This window comes from Hyperolius riggenbachi, chromosome 11 (genome assembly GCF_040937935.1).
Source record: "Hyperolius riggenbachi isolate aHypRig1 chromosome 11, aHypRig1.pri, whole genome shotgun sequence".
Lineage (NCBI taxonomy): Eukaryota > Metazoa > Chordata > Amphibia > Anura > Hyperoliidae > Hyperolius > Hyperolius riggenbachi.
In genome coordinates this window covers 82,181,491-82,199,245 of record NC_090656.1, presented here as the reverse complement: position 1 = coordinate 82,199,245, position 17,755 = coordinate 82,181,491, and the positions used below count along the sequence as shown (strand labels likewise).

At 45.3% G+C, this 17,755-nt stretch overlaps 1 protein-coding gene across 2 annotated transcripts in view; it reads right to left on the bottom strand.

The window, feature by feature from the left end:
* LOC137537587 (C-signal-like) overlaps positions 1-17,755 on the bottom strand; it is a 65,333-nt gene that overhangs the window by 35,493 nt on the left and 12,085 nt on the right. For both annotated transcript variants that reach the window (XM_068259463.1, XM_068259464.1), the window contains exon 2: positions 8,850-8,901. In XM_068259463.1, the coding sequence (XP_068115564.1) occupies positions 8,850-8,901 (52 nt within the window). The remainder of the gene's footprint in view (positions 1-8,849; positions 8,902-17,755) is intronic.

The window sequence follows — 17,755 nt, the reverse complement described above, 5'->3', positions numbered from 1 at the left end:
TTTTTAGGTTATGTTATGTCTAGTTCTGGCCTAGCTATGGACCCTGCCAAGCTCTCAGCAGTTTTGAACTGGCCCCAACCCACTGACTTGAAGTCTTTACAACGGTTCCTTGGTTTTGCTAATTTTTATAGAAAATTCATTAAGAATTTCTCCCTCAGAGTGGCCCCATTGACGGATCTCACTAAGAAAGGTGCAGATCCCTCCATTTGGACCCCTGAAGCACAGGCAGCATTTAAAGAATTGAAAGAAACCTTTTGTTCTGCCCCAGTTCTGACCCATCCTGACGTGCAACGACCTTTTATTTTGGAAGTAGACGCCTCAGAATTAGGAGTAGGGGCAGTACTTTCTCAGTACACTGGTTCTCCTGAATGTCTCCACCCATGTGCTTTTTTCTCTAAAAAGTTTTCCTCTGCTGAGCGGAACTATGATATAGGTAACAGAGAGCTGTTGGGGGTTAAATTGGCGTTTGAGGAGTGGAGACATTGGTTAGAGGGAGCCATTCATCCTGTCACGGTTTTTACAGATCATAAAAACCTCGAATACATTGAGAACGCTAAAAGACTTAATCCTCGACAAGCTCGATGGGCTCTGTTCTTTTCGCGTTTCAATTTTACCATAACGTACAAACCTGGGTCGAAAAACGTGAAAGCAGATGCTCTGTCCCGTAGTTTTGGGAGTCCTGATCCGCAGGCCGGGTCTCCTGAAACTATCATTCCTAAACAATATATCATTGCGGTTATTAGTTTGTCCCCAGACCTCTCAGAAAAGTTGAAGTCTGAGCAAAGGGAAGTTCCACCGGGGAAGCCGAGTGATTGCCTTTTTGTACCCCCTCATCTCAGGTTACAGGTCTTGCAACAATTTCATGAGTCTAAAACTACAGGGCATCCAGGCGAAAAGAAAACACTTAATCTGTTAAAAAGACTTGTGTGGTGGCCTTCTCTGAGCAGGGACGTGTGTGCGTATGTTAAATCCTGTTCAGTTTGTGCCCGCAGTAAAGTATTACGTACCAGTCCCCAAGGCACTCTGATGCCTCTACCTGTTCCACTGAAACCTTGGACACATATTTCCATGGATTTTATTGTAGATCTGCCCATCTCTCAGGGGAATACTGCTGTATGGGTCGTTGTGGACAGGTTTAGTAAGATGTGCCATTTCATACCAATGCCAGGATTACCGTCTGCTAAAGAATTAGCTCAACTTTTTATTTGCAACATTTTTAAGTTACATGGGATACCTGAAAATATTGTATCTGACAGGGGGGTCCAATTTGTGTCACGATTTTGGAAGGCTTTTTGTAATTGTTTAGGAATTTCATTATCATTCTCTTCAGGGTACCATCCAGAAACTAACGGTCAGACAGAAAGGACCAATCAGAATTTAGAGCAATTTTTGCGATGTTTTGTAGCCAACTGTCAAGAGACTTGGTCTGACTACTTGTTCTTTGCTGAATTTGCTATCAATAATGCTGAAAATGCCTCAACTAAGATGTCTCCCTTTCAAATTGTTACAGGATTGCATCCAAAATTTTGTTCTCTGTCTCCACCTTCCTCTGATCTTCCCGATCTTGACAGTTGGGTTGCTCACATGGAGTTGGTCTGGAAACAGGTTCAGGAGAACTTAAAGGTGGCAGGGCAGCGACAAAAGTCATTCGCTGACCGTCATCGGTCTTCCGAATCACAATTTGTTCCTGGGGATTTGGTTTGGGTGTCTACTCGAAACATTCCTCTTAGACAACCGTCTACCAAATTGGGACCTAAATTTATTGGTCCTTATCCAATATATCAAAGAATCAATGACGTGACTTATAGAGTCAAGATGCCTAATTCCCTCAGGGGGGTAGATTCATTTCATGTGTCGCTTTTGAAATCTGCTGCTAATTGCGACCAATCAGTTACTCCTCCAGATCCTGTATTAATCAATGGTGAACCTGAATATGAGATAGAGAAAATCTTAGATTCACGTATTGTTAAAAAATCATTACAATTTCTTATTGACTGGAAAGGTTATGGGCCAGAAGAAAGATCATGGGTTCCCGCTAGACAGGTCCATGCTGATCAATTGATTAAAGAATTTTATGACAAATTTCCTCACAAACCTCGGTTAGAGTGTCCTGGGGCCACTCCTCGGGGGGGGGGGGTAATGTCAGGGACTTACCTCAGGGATCCCGCGACGCTGCCGTCTCCGCTGGTAGTCATGCGGACTCTGGCACTTCCGGGTCCGCGCCATCCTCTCGCGCGCACAGCAACCCCAGCGTCTATGGCAACAGGGGTGTGCGCGCGCATCCAGGTAACGAGCGGGGACGGACGCATAGAGGCAAGCGCCCGTCCTATACGCTCAGAAGACGTATCCTGTAGTCAGCTGACACTGCCAGTCAGCTGACATGATAGAGGGCTGCTGTTGGTTGTGTCAGCTGGAGATACAGCTGACACTTAGGCAGGGAATATTGCTGCATATTGATTGGTTGCTGTGTGAGTGGCCGGCCACTGATTGGGTGAGTGAGTGTATTTAAATCTTACTTCCTCACTAGCACATTGCCCGTGATAGCTTTAGCTTATGCTTGCTGGGTGTGATTACTACTGTGGATTTTCTGTGGACTTGCCTGGATATCAACTACTCTTTGACTGCCGCCTGAACTGACCCTTGCCTGGAAATAACTACTCTTTGATTGCCGCCTGAACTGACCCTTGCTTGGAATATAACTACTCTTTGAACGCCGCCTGTACCGACCTCTGCCTGGACTCTGACCCTGATACCGTTTGTTCCTTCTGTACCGCGATACTTCTGATCTACTGTGTATGACCTTTGATTGTGCTGGACTGTGTTACCTCTTATCCTGTTTGGCCTGGAGGGTTATTCACTCACCCTGCATTCAGCCCCAATACTTTGCACACTTAAGGCCTGGGTGTAACCGAAGTCGGGTAGGTGTTGTCTCCTCACCTCCTGTTCAAGCGGGGATGCGCCACATAGGGTGAAGCGTGTGGTGATAGATTGGGGCATTGGGGCTGATTCGTGAGTGGATATTCTGACAGGTCTCACACACGCCTAACTAACCATTAACAGACAAACATGAAACAGAGGACGCGGGCGCTTGCTTAACGGTTACCTCACCGAGCCTCCAGCAAGCGTAGCAGACAAGACAGACACACAAAAACAGGGACAAGCGAGAGATAGGATCCACAGCACTAGCGAAAAGTGGCTAGCGCGATCCAGGTACAGAGTAGCAGAACAGAAGGATCCCCAGCGCTAGCGAAAAATGGCTAGCGCGATCCCAGAAGACAAAACTGAAGGATCCCCAGCGCTAGCGAAAAGTAGCTAGCGCGATCCCAGGAGACAGAACAGAAGGATCCCCAGCGCTAGCGAAAAGTGGCTAGCGCGATCCCAGAAGACAGAACAGAAGGATCCCCAGCGCTAGCGAAAAGTAGCTAGCGCGATCCCAGGAGACAGAACAGAAGAGATAGCTGGTAGCAACCGCTGCACCAGCTATACTCCAAGAACAGAGATCAGAACCATTTCCTGTCGAACACCGTTGGGACAGGACAATGGCAACAGAACAAATAAACAGATAATACAACCTGACTGGGCTAGAAGGGGAGCCTAAAGCAACCCCCAGGAATTAACTATACTAGATAGCAACGGCTGACACTCCAGCAGTGTCCATCAGGAACAGAACATGGAAGGGAAATGACCAGCAAAGCCTTCTGGGAAACATAAAGCTCTTATAGTGCCAGTCATCAAAGAAGGCAGGTAGGGGATTTGCATAACGAATGTATGCAAATTCCCCAGCAAGAGAACAGACCAGAACTTGCAATGGAAAGACAGGTCTCTGTTCCAGAGTCCTGCAGCATGCAAACCTAAACAATGGTCAAGAGGCTGCCTGCCTGCGCAGGCAGCTGAGCGGATTCTCACAGTACCCCCCGCCCCCTCTAGGGATGGATTCCAGACATCCCTCAAAACTGGTATCATCCCAAAACTCTAACTGAAGACTCATGAAGGTCGGAACAGCCCGACAAGGCCCAATTGCAGAGTCAGTCCATCCGAAACCGACCTCATCGGAAGCAGAAGCCACCGAAACATGCCCATCAACACTACAAGTCTCAGCGTAACACCCATCAGGACTGTGGACACCAGAGAAGAAGCCATCGACACCCTCCAGACAATACCCACCACCTTCCAAGGAGCGTCCAAGAATACCAAACCTGCCGCAATACCTGTTCGAAGTGTCCCTTACAACACCAAAGCCATTGCTGATCGTATTCAGGGCACCAAGCAAAACCTTTCCCGGAATCTCCCAAAACGCCTTGAAGCTCCGCAGAGATCCCAAGAAGCCAGAACGCTCACCAGGCTCAAATGGAGAACCACCAAGAACCCCTATGGAACCTATGATCATTCTAGACTCAAAATTAGCAGGACACCCATCAAGATCAGGACTTTCAGGGACCACTTCTGGGCATGCAAGCAGGCAGGCTATATCGGAACATGTCTCCACTGAGGAAGCATCTGAGTACGCTCGTAACCGAGGCACACTTGGGCTTTCTGGGTCACAGAGCACATCGGGGTACACTAGTACAGGAGAAACCTCAGGACATGTCGGGGAACTGCCAACCTCAGAGTCCGACACGACAAGACCAAAACCAGTACTCGGCAGAAAATCATCACGAGTAAAGGTCACAGGTACTGGTCTTTCAAAAGAAGACTCGGACTCAAATTCAGAATTTTCTGTAACTGTAATATCATCATTGACTACACATAATTGAAGCTCCACAAGAGCTGCAAAAGTAGTCAGCAAGGCAGCAATGCCTACTGAAGTGGGCAACACCTCAGAAGGACCTGGGGGGCAGGAGACATCTCCTACAAGTTCTGCACCCTTTGGGAGGAACTCGGAGATCTCCAGGACATCAGACAAGACCTCAGGAACACCATTTCCCAAGTTTTCTAAGAAGGATTCTGAACTATCCATGTTACAGGGCAAAACTTGAACTTTATTTTGTGTGCAGGGCAGATGTCCCAGGGAAGGTTCCACCATAAACTGAGACTGAATTTTATCATCAGGACAGGGATACACAGGAATATCTAGTTAAACTAGCTCTGACTTTCTGACTTTTGCCTCACTACAGGCAGATTCCTCCATAGCAGTCAAACCAGACTGCAATTCCAAAATAGCAGAGAAACAGGTAACAATGATTGCAATACCTAGACGAGCCTCTAGGGTCACTGCAGGAGATTTTAAACAAGGTAATATTGACTCATCCAGAGTACTGGGTGGAGAGTCAATACTTTCTTCAGAATCAGACTCGCAAATGTCAATGCAAGTGGACATCATGCCTTCATTCATGGTACAGGGCAGGTTCAGAGAAAGCTTCTCTGGACAAGGCAAAGAAGCTTCAGCATCAGATTCGCAAAACCGAAGCGCTGTCTCACTCTTAGATTCGGCTAACAATGTCGAATCCGAGGAGTCAGAACGCAAAATTTGCGGATCCAAGATCGCTTTAGGTTGCGAAACTGACGCTTCCATATCGCAAACCTCCGCGATCTGCGGAGCAGACTGCAAGGCATCTAGGACAGAAACACTGGAGCAACTGTCATCAGACAACAGGCCTGCACAGGTGCGAACAGAATAAGACATAGATTCATTTGCAAAAGAAGTGGCGACAACAACAGGAGAAACTTTATTAGACACATCAATAATTTTCTTAAAGTTGCATAACTTAGGAATTTTCCCCATGGCAGGCTCACAAACGGACGATCTTAGAGAACCTGAGGGAAAAAATCTGTCTTCCTTAGACACAGGACCACACAGACCTTTCGCAGCCATACGTGCGGTGGCGACATCAGACCGCACTGGTTCAACTTCCACACAAGCAACTGCTCTGAACGACTTGCACTCAGACTTCAAACACTCAGTTGCTTTGGGAAAGGGCATGCATTCAAAACTCACTTTCTTTAAATCCAGAGGATTGGAACAATCGTCCGCTGACAATGTGTTTTTAGCAGATTGAAGCGCATGTAGTTCATCCAAAATCATTCTCCACACGTCAAACAGCGGAGTCACAAAGTCAGAGATACATTCACCAGTCTTGATTAAAGTGCACGCAGACTCAATGCACGCATACAAAACTGTTTCGTTTTTAGAAAGGTAATGATTGTAAAACGATCTCCAATCACATTCCAATTCATAGACCAGGAGCTCGATCTCCCATTTCTCAAACGGGGGCTCCCATGCACACTTAACAAAGGATGAACAATCATAGTGCGCACAGTCTACAGATGGAACTGGAGCAGGAACAGAACGGGAATCTTTTACCTCTTTATTGGGGTCAATTGATTGGTGTGTGTGTAATTCATCCAAAATGATCTGCCACACATACATCACCAGATCCACAACACACTCGTCACATTCATCAGAATCAATCAAAAGACACACAGAGTATAGACAATCGTTCAGGACATCCGCGTTTTTGTGATGTAAAAATCGCAAAAGGCTTTCCAATCCAAATCAAATTCCTCCACCAAGGCCCCGATTTCCCATGAGGCAAATGGCGATTCGAACAACCCAGTATCTAAATAATCTCCATATGGGTGGGGATCAGGAACGAGTACAGATTTTTTAACTGCTTTAATATAGTGTGCGATCCTACCTATAATAGGATCCACATATGCTTTTGTCACAGGCAATGACATCTGAAGCAAATCAAAGGTTCCCTCTGGCCTGGGAATTTTGGTTTGGCTGGTCATTCTGTAACGATTGTGGAATCGTATTCGCGGTCAGCGCACCAGACGTGCGCTGACGCGGCGGATTTCCTCCACAAGCGTATATTTGAGGACACCCAGGCTAGGTGCTATGCACCCGCAGAGGGCAATTCCCTCCGGCAGATGGCGCTGTGGAGTGCAGGCGAACACAGTCGCTGCACAGCCACAGATGCCAGACGGGAATTGTACAGATCCAGGACAAGGTACGATCAGGCAGGGCTGGATAGCCCACAAGAAACAGAGCAAAGGGACAGAACCAATGTGTGTCCACCAAACTAGTCGCCACCCAGCGACGGTGAACACACAACGGCGGAAACGAAGTGGGAATGCAATCGCAAGAATGGCGATTGCCAACAGAGACACAAGACTGAGCAAAACAGGGCACGAGGGTAGCAAAGGCACAGCAAATAATACAATAAGGAGATACGGAAAATAACAAACGCTAGCTAACCGCGAACACCGCACTCATTCGCAACAGTGCACGCGGTTATGCGCGGTCTCCACGTAGTAAGCACAATAGAGACAAGCACGCCTAACTAACCATTAACAGACAAACATGAAACAGAGGACGCGAGCGCTTGCTTAACGGTTACCTCACCGAGCCTCCAGCAAGCGTAGCAGACAAGACAGACACACGAAAACAGGGACAAGCGAGAGATAGGATCCACAGCACTAGCGAAAAGTGGCTAGCGCGATCCAGGTACAGAGTAGCAGAACAGAAGGATCCCCAGCGCTAGCGAAAAGTGGCTAGCGCGATCCCAGAAGACAGAACAGAAGGATCCCCAGCGCTAGCGAAAAGTAGCTAGCGCGATCCCAGGAGACAGAACAGAAGGATCCCCAGCGCTAGCGAAAAGTGGCTAGCGCGATCCCAGAAGACAGAACAGAAGGATCCCCAGCGCTAGCGAAAAGTAGCTAGCGCGATCCCAGGAGACAGAACAGAAGAGATAGCTGGTAGCAACCGCTGCACCAGCTATACTCCAAGAACAGAGATCAGAACCATTTCCTGTCGAACACCGTTGGGACAGGACAATGGCAACAGAACAAATAAACAGATAATACAACCTGACTGGGCTAGAAGGGGAGCCTAAAGCAACCCCCAGGAATTAACTATACTAGATAGCAACGGCTGACACTCCAGCAGTGTCCATCAGGAACAGAACATGGAAGGGAAATGACCAGCAAAGCCTTCTGGGAAACATAAAGCTCTTATAGTGCCAGTCATCAAAGAAGGCAGGTAGGGGATTTGCATAACGAATGTATGCAAATTCCCCAGCAAGAGAACAGACCAGAACTTGCAATGGAAAGACAGGTCTCTGTTCCAGAGTCCTGCAGCATGCAAACCTAAACAATGGTCAAAAGGCTGCCTGCCTGCGCAGGCAGCTGAGCGGATTCTCACAGTAAGCTGCATACACGGCAGCAGTGCATAACGTCTGATGTCAGCTGCTATGCTCCTTCATGACGTCAGAGCGCCACCGGCGTATATGCGGAACCCAGCGAGATGGACTGAAACTGCGTGGAGGCTACCACCGCACAGGTAATGTATAAATGCACTACACACTGCATACATTTATACATTGCGGTGCCAGTGGCGGGAGTTTCGTCGTCTCGCCGCTCGCTCATAATTTTGCCGCTGTACCGCCGCGCACCCGACCAACCAATCTCAGCCCGACATTTTCCAACATGCGCAATTGACTGTGCGCCCAAATTCTGTCCCGAAATTGGTCGCTTTGTCGGTCGGGCATGCACTTGGCAGCACCAATTTCCATCCAATTTTATAATAATATTCGAATTGGATGGTCGATTGGTGGGTTGGTCATCTAGTGTATGGCCCCCTTAAGATACTAAGAAATGTATATGCATTGATACAGCTACTATGGAAGCACTAATTAAGCACAAGTTAAAATTAGCAATTTGCTGAAGCTACATAGACATATGGTCACTGGAGATGCAAAGCTTTGCAAAGGAAGCCCAGGCAGTTCTGGATCTTGGGAATTGTAGCCTGATCTGATCACTAACACTCTGATGTCATGACCATCATCATAAACTTGGATTGTAATCCTTTATTTGGAGATAAAAGTTAGAATTATAACTGTAAGACTTACCTAATTTAATCACTAAAACACTGGGGGCTCTAGCTGCAAGATCATTAAGTTTCTGTAAAACAAAATGAAAGATTATATTTAATAATAAAATGTATAATTTATAAAAACATGTTTCAATCATTACAAAGTGAATAATGTGAAAGCTAATGATATGATCTCTAATTCACACATCACATTCAGATATTTGTGTCTTAAAGGACCACTGTCACGAAAATATTAATATTTAAAATATATGTAAACATATACAGATAAGTAGTACATTTCTTCCAGAGTAAAATGAGCCATAAATTACTTGTCTCCTATGTTCCTGTCACTTACAGTAAGTAGAAATCTGACAGAACCGACAGGTTTTGGACAAGCCTATCTCCTCTTGGGGGAAATACTTTATTTTAAAAAGCACTTAGTGAATGGCAGTTGCTCCTGTATTGTTATTTTTGGTCACTACTGTCAGGAACCGGCCCGCGGCACGCCTGCGTGTACGGTTCCCGACTGCGGGTTTGACCCGATCGAGAGGGGAAGTCACGCTAAAACAAGGCTGTGACCCCTCAGAACACTTCTCACTGCCACCACTAGCGGTTTGCTAGACACGTCCACTTTGCTGTCGAGTGCTCAGCGCGCAATCCGCGTTTTTGTATTCGGGTCAGTTTTGCGCTTTAGGCCGAATACGGGAACGCCACGCACACACACACACACACACACACACACAGTTGCAATCTTACACTGTAGTGAAGCAAAACCACTAACAGTCATTCCGAACGATACGGTTAGCCACTCTGCTGTCGAGCTACTCGCACTGGCGTTTTCGTACGTTGGGTCAGCTGTGCGATTTAGGTCAAAGTATGACAAACGCCCCACACACAATGCAGTTACAATCTTATATGGTAGTGTCACCCAATCATACAATCAAAAAAAAAAAATACATATATCCAGGCACATCGCCTCTAGTTAGGATATTAAATAAGTTATTAAGGAAAGGGAGGTGCTGAAGGGGGTGTGGTTATAAAACAGCAAAAATCTATTAACCCTTCGCACTCTCGCATGCAAATGTTCAAACAAATGCATTCACAGATTCACTCATCCAGGCACAACTGTTATCCCTACAGCTAAGTTAAAAGCCGGGGTTTTAGTTCACAGAAGAATGCATTCTTATGCTTAGTCACCTATACTGCGCAGAAGTACCCAGGTAAACATAGGTGTCCTAACTCTGGCCCTGTAACATTTGCATGCGAGAGTGCGAAGGGTTAATAGATTTTTGCTGTTTTCTAGCCACACCCCCTTCAGCACCTCCCTTTCCTTAATAACTTATTTAATGTCCTAACTAGAGGCGATGTGCCTGGATATATGTATTTTTTTCTTGTTACTGACCCCTGTGGCTAGGGTCTAATTCAGTGCACTCCCTCCTTCCCCTGTATGTGTTTGTTAGCATGCACACAGCTTATGCTGGTGTATGTGCATGGTGCACATGGACACATAACGTTAGCTCCCTTGTGCGATTGGTAAGATGCACTGTCTGTCCCAGGAGAGGACGTCAGGATGTGTGCTCCTAATCCATTGATAGGTTTGATGCAATGAATGTGTTTGCATGTCTGCACTATGCATGTTACAGGGCCAGAGTTAGGACACCTATGTTTACCTGGGTACTTCTGCGCAGTATAGGTGACTAAGCATAGGAATGCATTCTTCTGTGAACTAAAACCCCGGCTTTTAACTTAGCTGTAGGGATAACAGTTGTGCCTGGATGAGTCAATCATACAATCAGGCATGAACTTAGCTACACTTCAGTCTCTTCTAGGCTATGAGCGTTAGTTTAGTACAGCAGAAGTCAAGCTTATTAAATAGCAATTTAATATTCCAGAAAAAAAGGGGAACAGTGCAGAAATTAATATATACAAGAGATGTACAAAAAAAAACAAAGTAAAAAAGTTACAAAGTAAAAGTTACAAGATACACACAAAGCGATTTGCTTACCAAAATAACAGGGATTGTTAGAAGAACCTTGGACTTTTGTGGACGGACACAGTTCTGGTTGGACCAGGAGCCCACTTAGCTTGGGCCGGGAGTCCAGCTGCAGCTACCGTCAGGAGGGGACTGATTTTAGGTATATGTCCCCTGCTTTTTATAATGGAATATTTGCCTTGAGGCTGCAAGCCTGTTTGGACGGGGGGGGGGGGGGGGGACTAGTTTTAATTACATCCTCAGACATAATTTGATTCCCAGAGATCTAACATCCACATATGAAAAGTGTATTATAGCAGATCAAAGGTAAGGATATGGCTGCTATTGGCCTGATTAGCCATCTCCTAATTAGGGGCTAGGTAGACAGTCCCTAATTGCAGAGATTTCCCATCTCCCAATAGATGTAATTTACAGGTTATAGTTTGCACCTCCACCAATAATTCAATTTCTTCACAATGAAATAGTGTTTAACACACATGTCAAACGTTTGGTGAGGAGGCTCTTCCTGGCTAGTCTAGAGTTCTTCACAATGCTTTAACAGCCTTCACCAACAGAAGTGTAAATGTTTCAATTGTCCATGGCTTCAAAGCTTCAACTCCAGATAAGGTAGAACAAAACCCTTCACTTCTGCTGTTGTCTGATTAAGGGTTTCCTAATTAGAAGCAGACAATGATAGCTAATTTACATTATATAAGGATCTCCAGGAAGCTACTGCCAAACCTTCAAAGCCAGACTGGCTGACATAACTACACTACCTTTTGTGTTGAGTGAACCCACCTCATCACTGCATATACCTAGCTAGATTCTCGTTAAAGGATTTAAAGTTAATTCATTTCAAATACAGCAGAGCCTCGAAAGTCCTCCTCCTGTATTGTTATTTTTGGTCACTACCTTTTGTGTTGAGTGAACCCACCTCATCACTGCATATACCTAGCTGTTGTGGCAAGTGGTGTCATCATTGTCCGCCATAACAGATTCTTGATAAAGGATTTAAAGTTAAATCATTTCAAATACAGCAAGCCCTCGAAAGTCCTCCTGTATTGTTATTTTTGGTCACTACCTCAGGATGTGCATGCCATGCCTGCTGCCTTCCTTGGATGTGTGGTGGTAGCCGTTCCTGCTCCTTTGACCACAGCATGCCTGCTGCCTACCTTGGATGTGTGGTGGTGGTAGCTGTTTCTTAGGCTCCCACTCCAGATCGGACCAGGATTCCCCGGCCATTACCCAGGTCAGTCACCATGGTACTGAGAAAGTACCATCAAAAGTTTCACACAGTTGAATGAATGGCAGACTTGCCCTCCATAACACATTCTTGGCAAATGCGTTCAAATTGGTTTGTCGTCCGCTGGGTCAAGGGTCCATCTGACCACAGTTGCCTGGTCTGCAAAGCACAGTCAGGGCAGGTACATTACTTATACAGCATGGGTCTCAGGCTCCCACTTCGAACCGGAATCGAACCCTGATTCTCCAGCCATTACCTACTGGTCAGAATGGCAGACTTGCCCTCCAGAACAGATTCTGGTGAAAGGCAAGTGGTGTCATCTTTGTCCGCCATAACAGATTCTCGTTAAAGGATTTAAAGTTAATTCATTTAAAATACAGCAAGCCCTCAAAAGTCCTCCTGTATTGTTATTTTTGGTCACTACTTTGGGACGTGCATGCCATGCCTGCTGCCTTCCTTGGATGTGTGGTGGTAGCCGTTTCTTAGGCTCCAACTCCGGACTGGAATAGAACCAGGATTCCCCGGCCATTACCCCTGGTCAGTCACCATGGTACTGAGAAAGTACCATCAAAGGTTTCACACAGTTGAATGGCAGACCTGCCCTTCATAACACATTCTTGGCAAATGCATTCGAATTGGTTTGTCTTCCGCTGGGTCAAGGGTCCATCTGACCACAGATGCCTGGTCTCCAAAGCACAGTCAGGGCAGGTACATTACTTATACAGCATGGGTCTCAGGCTCCCACTTCAGACTGGTATCGAACCCGATTCCCAGGCCATTACCCACTGGTCACAATGGCAGACTTGCCCTCCAGAACAGATTCTCGTGAAAGGCAAGTAGTGTCATCATTGTCCGCCATAACAGATTCTCGTTAAAGGATTCAAAGTTGAGGGGCGTGGCCAAGATGGCGCGCTGAGCAGTCGCTTCTTTTAGAGCTCCGCTGCCCAGCATCTCCCTAGTGGATAATCGCAAGCCTCTGAGCGGCTAAACAGTTGCTTATACCCCTGGAAATATCCTATACTTCCCTAGGCTCACGCTGGAGGACTCGTGGAGTACACCGCCGGAGGAGGGAAGGCAAATAGAACCCTCAACCTCGGCCCAGCTAGACTACCAGACAGCTACTTGGGACTCCTGGAACGCATACTAAAGTCGGCACACAGATCCACACCCTACTCCATAATGCCCCCGAAAGCTAATAAAGCTAACAGGGAGAAGGAAGACGCGATAGAACCCGCGGACCAGCCTCCAGCTACTCCTCTTCCACAAGGATCGGGCAGAGGAAAGCAAGGCAAAGATGGCGGCGGGCATGAAGACAATGTGGAGGATGATTCGGGCATGCCGACTTCTGCTGAACTGCTTGATGCAATTCGCACATGTCAAACCTCTGACGGTCAAGATAGACCACTTAGACACCGGCTTGAGCTTGCTTAGAGGAGATGTAGGTAAGCTCAGGGAGAGGACAAGAGACCTGGAACACCGCACCTCCGATTTAGAAGACACTACTCAGGCCCATAGCGTGGCGATCCCGGGAATGCAGCTCCGTCTTACACACCTAGAGGATAGGGCTGTAGACGCGGAGAACCGCAACAGATGCAACAATCTAAGAATCCTGGGGTTGCCGGAGGGGGCTGAAAGCTCGGACACCGCTACATTTATTGAAACTATGCTTCGCCGGATGCTCCCAGATGATACCTTCTCTGATCATTTCGTGGTCGAGAGAGCTCACCGGGTGCCCTCACGAAAAGGACCTCCTGGATCGCTCCCTAGGCCTATTATCCTGAAACTGCTCAACTTTGGAGACCGAGACGCCATATTAGCAGCAGCAAGAAAAGCAGGAGAGCTGAAGTACGAGAACACTAAAATAATGATTTTTCCAGATTATACAGTGGAAACTCAGAAGCTGAGGAAGACCTTCCAACACGCCAAAGCCAAGCTCAAAGAAAGAAATATCGTTTATTCTATGCAATTTCCAGCCAAACTGAGGGTTCAGGACGGCGAATCTGTGCATTTTTTCGATAAAACCGCTGATGTCATGAAGTGGCTGGACGCCCTACCACCTAAACGAGTGAGTACCTAAATGGCGCATAGCCCTTACCATGTGCTTGTGACTATACAAAATACGGTGGAAACATAGCATTACTATATAGCGGACCTTGTGTGGAGAACCCCCGCTCGTTCCTTTTCTTACTTACAAGTTTTTATATTTCATTTTCCTACTGCTGGCTATGCTATGGAAACTGTTTATTTTTGAATCTCCCGCTCTGTTTTTCCCGCGGCTGGGAAGCACAGTGAGTACATAATGGTGGCAACCTACAAAAGACACTGCCGCTGCCGCTGTTTATTATCGTACAGGCTCTTTGCTGAATGATGTAGTGCCTCTCCTCAGACCCACTAGAGTATATATCCTACCTGCTAGATCGTATGCAATGTTTTGCTACCTTATTCCCAACTATGATCCCTGTCACTAAAAACCGCATACCGGGACTTTCTCTTTCTCCTGCTCGATTGAGAACTTTTTGGTTCTGAGTGTGAAGAAACAACATAATACTGTTACTCACAAGAAGTTTGAAGGATTATTTTCGCTATCTCTGCGAACATATTACTGTGGAATTTATCCCGCGGTAGCGATAGACAAGTGGATATAACATTGAACTGTGGGTAGATTCTGATTCACTTCGGAAACCCCTGAGGCATACTACATATTAGATTTGAACACTGCTGGTTACGCCATTATAAGTATTGCATTTAATAATAGTGATGATGGCATTTTTGCATAATGTACCCTACTTGATCTGCACTATCAAGATCCCGCTGATAGATGGCGTTGTACTACTATAACTGAGAACGCAGCAGATGCCTAGTTCTGGATAATGGCGCCTTATCACGCTTACTCAAAAATGCACGGTTAAATGTTCACTATTTTATGTTAAAATGTTTATGGTTGGGGTTTAAATGTTATTGCCCCTATGGTGGACGGTAGTATGTATTGTGATCTAACTGTCTATTGCTATACTTCTTACTACTTATACTGGCTGGCTCTCTATTATCAACTATTGGGTCTGCACTGAGATAGACTTACGATCATAACATATATTTGACTTTCTAAAAACATAGACAAGAGAAGTGTAGCTTCAGCCATTTGCTCTAATACCTTATATATGCAGCTAACTATATTACAGGGCAGTTCTATTTTGCTAACCTGTTCTATTATACTTCTGCCACTAGATGGTGCTATAGGACAGGCAATGGAACCACATCAGAGAGATGGTCTTTCAAAATATTAGACTGATAAGTTTTCTTATGTCTATGCTATGTTTTATGTTAAAATACCCTTAAATACCCTAAACATGATTACCCCTATGGTGGATAGAACTATATTACATGCAGTGGCTACTCCCCCTGGCTTACGGTCTGTCTAGTAATATGAACTGCCCTGTCGCTGTTTTATAATTCTAAATCTTATATACATGTGTTACTGTTGCTCAGATTGAGTCAGAGCAACTCCACTACTACCGATCTATAAGAACCAGGAAAGGCGGGGAAGGGGAACATAGTTAAGTTTTATACCTCCTGGCAATGGCTGGGTGCTGCTGGGCAGTGGACCTCTCCAGCCCATCAGACCACTCCCACACACACAAGTGTGTAATCTTTTTACGCACTAGTTCAATAGTTATTACCTTTCCTCTTGACGGATAGTTAAGGGAAAGGTGGGAAGTTTAGGGACTAAGCTACAATACAAGTTGGTAGACGTAGCAGGGTGGGTGTGGGGTTAAGGGATAGTAGGTCATAGGATTCTTAGGCTCTGAAATTATAGGAATGCTGTTCTCTTCCATACTTTACTCTTCTCTTTGGCCCTCCCTTGGGCTCCTATACCTAGAAATAATGTCACCTGTATGTATACAGTTCATTAGTGATTATTATGCCAATTGTTCAACGAGCTGACATGCCATCTGGTTTGACCTGTGTCTCATGGAATGTTCTGGGTCTTAACTCCAAATTTAAACGGTCCCTGGTTTTTGATTTCCTTAAGAAATACCACCCTCATATCTGTATCTTCCAAGAAACTCACCTTATTGGTAGAACTATTATGGCTCTAAAAAAGCCATGGGTTGGCCATTATTACCATTCTATGTACTCTACTCATTCCAGAGGAGTCAGTATATTATTTCATAACTCTCTGTCCATTGTGATACACCAGGTCAAACTGGATAATTTTGGCAGATATATACTGGTGCAGGCCACTATCTTTGGAATGCAGTTTATTATTGTGGGCTTATACCTTCCTCCTACTGGATCTACTGAGCTGCTTCATGAATTAATAGCTATAATTTCACAACTTGCACCTGCTAAACTTATATGGGCAGGAGATTTCAATTTAGCACCAAATCCTGCCAAAGATAGACTCAAACATACTGGACCAGAAGGGTTTAATCTAGGTGAATGGGCAGACACACACTCTTTAATAGACACATGGAGATGGAAATATCCAGATATACTGAAATATACGTGTTCATCTGCTACACATAGAACTCTTTCCCGAATAGATCTTATATATACGTCAACTGATGTATTACCCATGATAAATAAAGTAGATATTCTACCTAGTGGTATATACTATATCGGATCACGCTCCAGTATTGCTCACGCTAAATATAAAGGAGGTTCTGACATCCAGATCCTGGAGACTATCCAGGTTTTGGATTATGGAGCCAATGCTGGTCGATGCTGCAAAAACTAAAGCGCTACAAAATTATTGGACAGACAATGAGACCTCAGCCTCCTCGGACGTGGTCTGGGACGCAAAAAAAGCATTTATCCGTGGGTACTATATAGCTGAAATCTCTAATGCCAGAAAACAAGCTAATATTACTTTAGATACTGCTGAACAGCAAGCCACTCAAGCTGAAAATACTTACGCTAATACAAAAACTGCCCAGGCCTATAAGGACTGGCAAACATCACTCCACAGAGTGGAACTCCTTAGAGTTGATTGTTGCAAATGTGCCTTGCTCGCTAAATCTCAAACTATATTTGCTAAAGGGGATAAAAATGATAAACTTTTGGCCTGGCTCTTGAGAGATGCAAGGTCAAATATTGCGATCCCGGGGATCAGGTCCGAGGATGGCTGTTTACATGAAGACCAAAAAACTATAGAGAGCACTTTTATACAATACTATACAAATTTATATTCTTCCAAGGTAGATTATTCCCCTTCACAACTAGATGAGTTTCTAAATAATATCACATTCCCTACCCTTAGTGAAGAACAGAGTAAAATATTAGACGCACCTCTTACCCTGGATGAGGTCACTGACGCTATCTCGGAAATGCAATGCGGGAAAACTCCTGGCCTTGATGGATACCCATCGGAATACTACAAACATTACCACCTTGTTTTAGCGCCCAAATTGCTAGAGGCCCAGAAATCAGCAATTAATCATGATGCACCTCCTGCCTCCTGGTCGGAAGCATTAATTACACTAATACTGAAACCCGGTAAGGACCCTACCTTATGCACCTCCTACAGACCCATCTCACTCATAAATGTTGATGCAAAAATAATAGCAAAAGCCCTCTCTAATAGGCTCAACAAATGTATTCTTACCATAATCCATCAGGACCAGACAGGATTTATGCCCGGAAAGGGTACTGATATTAATCTTAGAAGGCTGCATACTAATTTGGTTGCTAACTATGATAATAAAGGAGATAGGGTTCTGGCTTCATT